Source organism: Berghia stephanieae, chromosome 12 (genome assembly GCF_034508935.2).
Source record: "Berghia stephanieae isolate SIO BIC M18660-M18661 chromosome 12, UCSD_Bste_1.3, whole genome shotgun sequence".
In the NCBI taxonomy this organism is placed as follows: domain Eukaryota; kingdom Metazoa; phylum Mollusca; class Gastropoda; order Nudibranchia; family Aeolidiidae; genus Berghia; species Berghia stephanieae.
Window position 1 is genome coordinate 34,637,223 of NC_088371.1, and position 5,000 is coordinate 34,642,222.

The following is a 5,000-nucleotide window of genomic DNA, read 5'->3' on the forward strand; positions in this document are numbered from 1 at the left end:
ATGACCCGTTGGTCAACTGCCCTGGGCGCTTTCTGCGAATGGCCTCCTTAAGCTTGTCAAGAGTTTGGCAGTACCTTGCAGCATTGATTGTTTCTCCAGGTTGTAAGGTTTCGAACAGAATAACACCACAACTGTCCCAGAAAACAGTTCCCATTATTTTCTTTGCTGACCGCATGACTTTGAATTTCTTCGCGACAGGTGAGGATGGATGTTTCCATGTCATCGAATCTTGCTTTGTTTCTGGGGTGCAATGGTGCAACCAAGTCTCATCACCGGTGACTATGCTGTCAAGAAAAGTCACATCGTACCCTAGAAAGTCTCCGCCGGCGTTGGCAGTATGCCCGTGAACCTGCGTGAGCTCTTGCTTCTTCTCAAAAGTTCCCTGCAGATGTCCAATCTTTGTTCTTTATGATTGTCTGTCAATTGCTTAGGAACCCATCTTGCGCTAACTTTTCTGTAGCCAAGTTCATCAAATACAATTCTATGGGCAGAAGTTTCCGAAATTTTAAGACTGCTTGCGATTTCATGAAGTTTCAACCTCCTGTCTTGACGAATAAGCTCATCAACTCGCTTCACATTGTCTTCTGACGTCGCAGTTATCAAACGCCCTCTCCCTTCCCTGTCTGTCAAGTCGGAATGGCCGGCTTCAAACAAATTACACCAGTGATAGACTTGTGTACGGCTTATAACATGCTCACCAAATACACTCTGAAGTTCTTTATGAATTTCGGTAGGATTCAGACTTTTGGCGTTCAAAAAACGTATGACAGCTCTGATTTCCTCCTTTGACCAAGTTTCAAGGTGGGCCGCCATCTTTAAAATCGTCTAGAAATTCATTGTGCAAAATGATGCACTGCATAATTTCTGGGAATATCCGTAAGGAAATAAGGAATATCATGTTGTTTACAGAATTAAAAAATCTCCACTGGTTGCTGAGCAATGGGCATTTTTCGGTTATTTCTGAAAGAGCCCTCGTATATATATATATATATATTAAATGGCAACATGTAGAGAATTGTCTACTCATTCACATCTTATCAACATGTGATATGAGGACCATTTCCCTAGGGCACCTCACATAATATACAAGATAAGAACAGAATAAGTGCGTATGAAAGGTGCCAGAAAAAGCAAGAAAGAAAAATAGAAGAAAAAAAAAACATGCCAAAAAACGAGTCGACCTCGACTGGGGATCGAACCTCAGACCTTCTGATTACCGGTAATCACTGGTGCCTGCTCCTTAATTTCTTTATTTGATATTTTCAACAACAAAAAAATAAAATAACATGGGGCAACTCAAATGTCTTTGTTCTCTTCCTCTCATATTCAATGTATGTTCACAGTGTAAAACGCGTTCCCTTGTGAAGAATGTAGGTATTAAAATTGCCCCAACTATCGGGAGCCTCTGGGATATAATGGTAACACGTCTGATCAGTAATCAGAAGATCTGAGGTTCGATCCCCAGTCGAGGTCGACAGATTTTTTGGTATGGATTTTTCTTTTATATTTTTTTTTTGTTTAGTACTTTTCTTTCTTGCTTGGTCTGGCACCTTTCATTCACGCATGTTCAGTTTTTCTTCTTACAACAGTTCCTGCTCCTTAATTTCTTAATCACATTTCCAAGGTTGACAACTTTCCGTATATTTACGGAATTCAGTATGTTATAAACTCTCAGTATATTTTCCAAAAACCTGCTGAACAAGAAAAAGAAAGGAAGCACATAATCTCTTTTTACTGGGTCAGTCAATGTGTTTGTGTAAACGTTCAGTAAATTTTTGCCTCCTGAATTAGCAACCCTGCATATAGCAACCTTTTTATAGAAATAATAATAATAATAATAATAATAATAATAATAATAATAATAATAATAATAATAATAATAATAATGATAATAATAATAATAATAATAATAATAATAATAATAATAATAATAATAATAATAATAATAATAATAATAATAATAATAATAATAATATTATATATAATATTATTATTATTATTATTATTATTATTATTATTATTATTATTATTTGATGATGATGATGATGATGATAATGATGATAATAATAATAATTATTGTATATTATTATATATTATTATTATTATTATTATTATTATTATTATTATTATTATTATTATGATAATAATAATAATTATTATTATAATAATAATAATAATTATTATTATTATTATGATAATAATACAATTTATTTATATAGTACTCGTTCCATACAATAGTTTTAGGCGCATGACAGACATAGCATGCAATATAACACTTAATAATTTACTCTTGTACATCAACTACATTTAAGAGATAAGAATCCTTGCTCCTGTTTTGTTTTTGTTTGTTTTTGTTTTGTTTGTTGTTTTTTGTTGTTTTTTTTTTGGGGGGGGGGGGGGGGTTAAAAATTATTTTTGAAGTGGGCTTTAAATTTTAAACTAAGGAAATTGATTTTAATTTCTAAAGGGATTAAAAGATCAGAGAGAGTGTGAGGTTGCATGAGAAAATGTTATGGAGAGTGTTTACTAGTGTTGATGTATTTTTATATGTATCCTGAGTACTATGCAGACTATTTCCAACAATATAGAAAAGTTTTGAATTAGTAATAATTGAATTGTGAATCACTGGTTTATTGACAAATTCTAGAGGTGCCGAAATGAGTCCATAAAATGTATAGTAAAATAAAGGGAGTAAAATTGACTTATAAAATATACAAAACAAAGTATTTTTCATTGGCATTATAGTTAAAAATTATAGGTAAAAAGGTGTGGGCATGTGTGCGCGCGTGCAAGGAAAGGAGAGAGAGAGTGAGAGAAAGAAAGAAAGAGAGAGAGAGAGAGAGCAACAATGATATGAAGTAATGAGATGAAATGTAAACCAAGATCAAAACTATATAAATCAAGCATAAGATAGGGGATGGAAGAGAGAGAGAGAGAGAGAGAGAGAGAGAGAGAGAGAGAGAGAGAGAGAGAGAGAAGGGGGGTTAGGGGAGGGAAGAGGGGTGTTATTAAAGAATTCTAGATGGCGATAGTGTTGTTATTATTATTATTGACCCTGTTTAACTGACTGTACTCCTTCCAACTCATTCCTTCCCCTCGACTAACTCCCACTCCCCCCCCAGGACTTGTGCCAGGTGTTGGAGACAGATAACCTGGACTGCCTGCCTCTGATTGTACAAGAAATGAAGGACGATGGACAGAATGGGGACCGGTTCAAACAGGTTGGCATGTTGTAAAAAACAAAAATGAAAAATGAGCTTTTATATAGGGCAATATCCACTAAATGTGCTCAAAGCGCTTTACAAGGGGACCCTGGCCAACAGTAACATTTAATAGTTAGGACGGGACATGACACCTGTTAGGCGATATAACAAATTTTTCGGACCGAGACAACGATGTTAACGGACAGGTACTCATTTTAGACCTGAGTACGGTGAGAGAATGTGTGTAAAGAACCTTCTCCAAGGACTCAACTATACGCTGAGCGAGGCTCGAACCCAGGACCTTCCAATCTGAAAGCGAGTGTCATACCACAAGACCACATAGTCGCGTGTTGTACTTGTAATGATGTCTTTATGTCCCAGTATTTGGTCTTGTGGTAAGACACTCGCCTTTGGTTTGAAAGGTTCGAGCCCTGCTCTGAGCAGCACATAGTTACTCAGATGTAATTTTTTTTAAAGATGATATGAAGATGATCAAAGATGAGAATGGAAAAATATTGGGCAAAGATGAAGAGATTCGAGCAAGATGGAAAACATACTACGAACACCTCATGAATGACAGGAAGAGGAGAAGTGCTGTATACAACCTAAAGAGAAGATAGTAGATGAGATGAGCAAGAATGAGGTGTGGGATGCAGTGTGCAAGATGAAAAGGGGGAAAGCAGTTGGACCAGACGAGATACCGGCAGAAGTCTAGAAATCACATGGGAGTTGAAGGGTTAAATTTCCTGGTATGGTTATTCAACGACATCTTACAGAAAGGGGAAAATGCCAGAAGAATGGACAAAACGTATGTTGATTCCCATATACAAAAATAAAGGAGATGTTCAAGAATGTGGCAACTTTCGGGGCATCAAGTTAATTAGCCTTATAATGAAGATAAGGGAAAGAGTAATCGATAAGAGGATTAGAAAAGATGTAGACAAAAGTGAAATTTGGATTTGTCGCTGGTAAAAGTACAACGAATGCTATATTTGCTCTAAAAGTGACCGCAGAAAAGTATAGAGAAAAGCAAAGAGAATTACATTGTGTGTAAATTAAAAAATAAATATTTTAAAAAATATTTTTTATTTTTTATTTATTTTTTAAATGTATGACTTTTCCTCAGAAGATGGTGAGAACCAAATGCAGATAACTATAACGGTCATAGAATAATAAGTTGTTGAAATCTGGGACAGACTTTATGAACACTGTTTATCTATTTGACTTCAGTATAAAGACTAGAAACAACAATCGAAGACAGAGATTTATGGAAACAAATTGCTAACTGGATACTAGAAACAGACTGACACACTCGAAGTAACTCACACATCCACAGCAGGCATCCGTAGTAGAGACAGCGCATCCATATTCATAAAGACTCACTGTTCTCAATGTCTCACTATTTTGATGAACCACCAAAATAGGATCATTGTAGGTTTTTGTACATTTGGCCTCTGTGAAAAGTCCTGGTGTTAAAAATTAAAATACTGATTTTTAAAAGTCTTTTCGGCTATGTGGTCTAGTGGTATGACACTCGCTTTTGGATCAGAAAGTCTAGGGTTCAAGCTTCGCTCAGCGCTTAGTTGAGTCCTTGGATAAGACTCTTTACTCACATTCTCTCACCTAATTGAGTAAAATGAGTACCTGGCTGTTAACAGCGTTGTCTCTGTCGGAAAAAATTGTAATATCACCTAACAGGCGTCAATTCTCATCCTACATGTTACGTGTTGCTGTTGGCCAGGGACCCCTTGTAAAGTGCTTTGAGCATGTTTAGTCGATTTGCGCTAACTAAAAGCT

At 35.8% G+C, this 5,000-nt stretch overlaps 1 protein-coding gene across 7 annotated transcripts in view; it reads left to right on the top strand.

Moving 5' to 3' along the window:
- Nucleotides 1-5,000, top strand: part of LOC144958053 (centrosomal protein of 70 kDa-like) — a 39,862-nt gene that overhangs the window by 18,784 nt on the left and 16,078 nt on the right. For all 7 annotated transcript variants that reach the window (XR_013642323.1, XM_078889641.1, XM_078889640.1 and 4 more), the window contains exon 13: nt 3,123-3,221. Coding sequence is in view for 6 of the 7 variants with exons in the window: in XM_078889641.1 (XP_078745767.1) it covers nt 3,123-3,221 (99 nt within the window). In the remaining variant the exon portion in view is untranslated. The remainder of the gene's footprint in view (nt 1-3,122; nt 3,222-5,000) is intronic.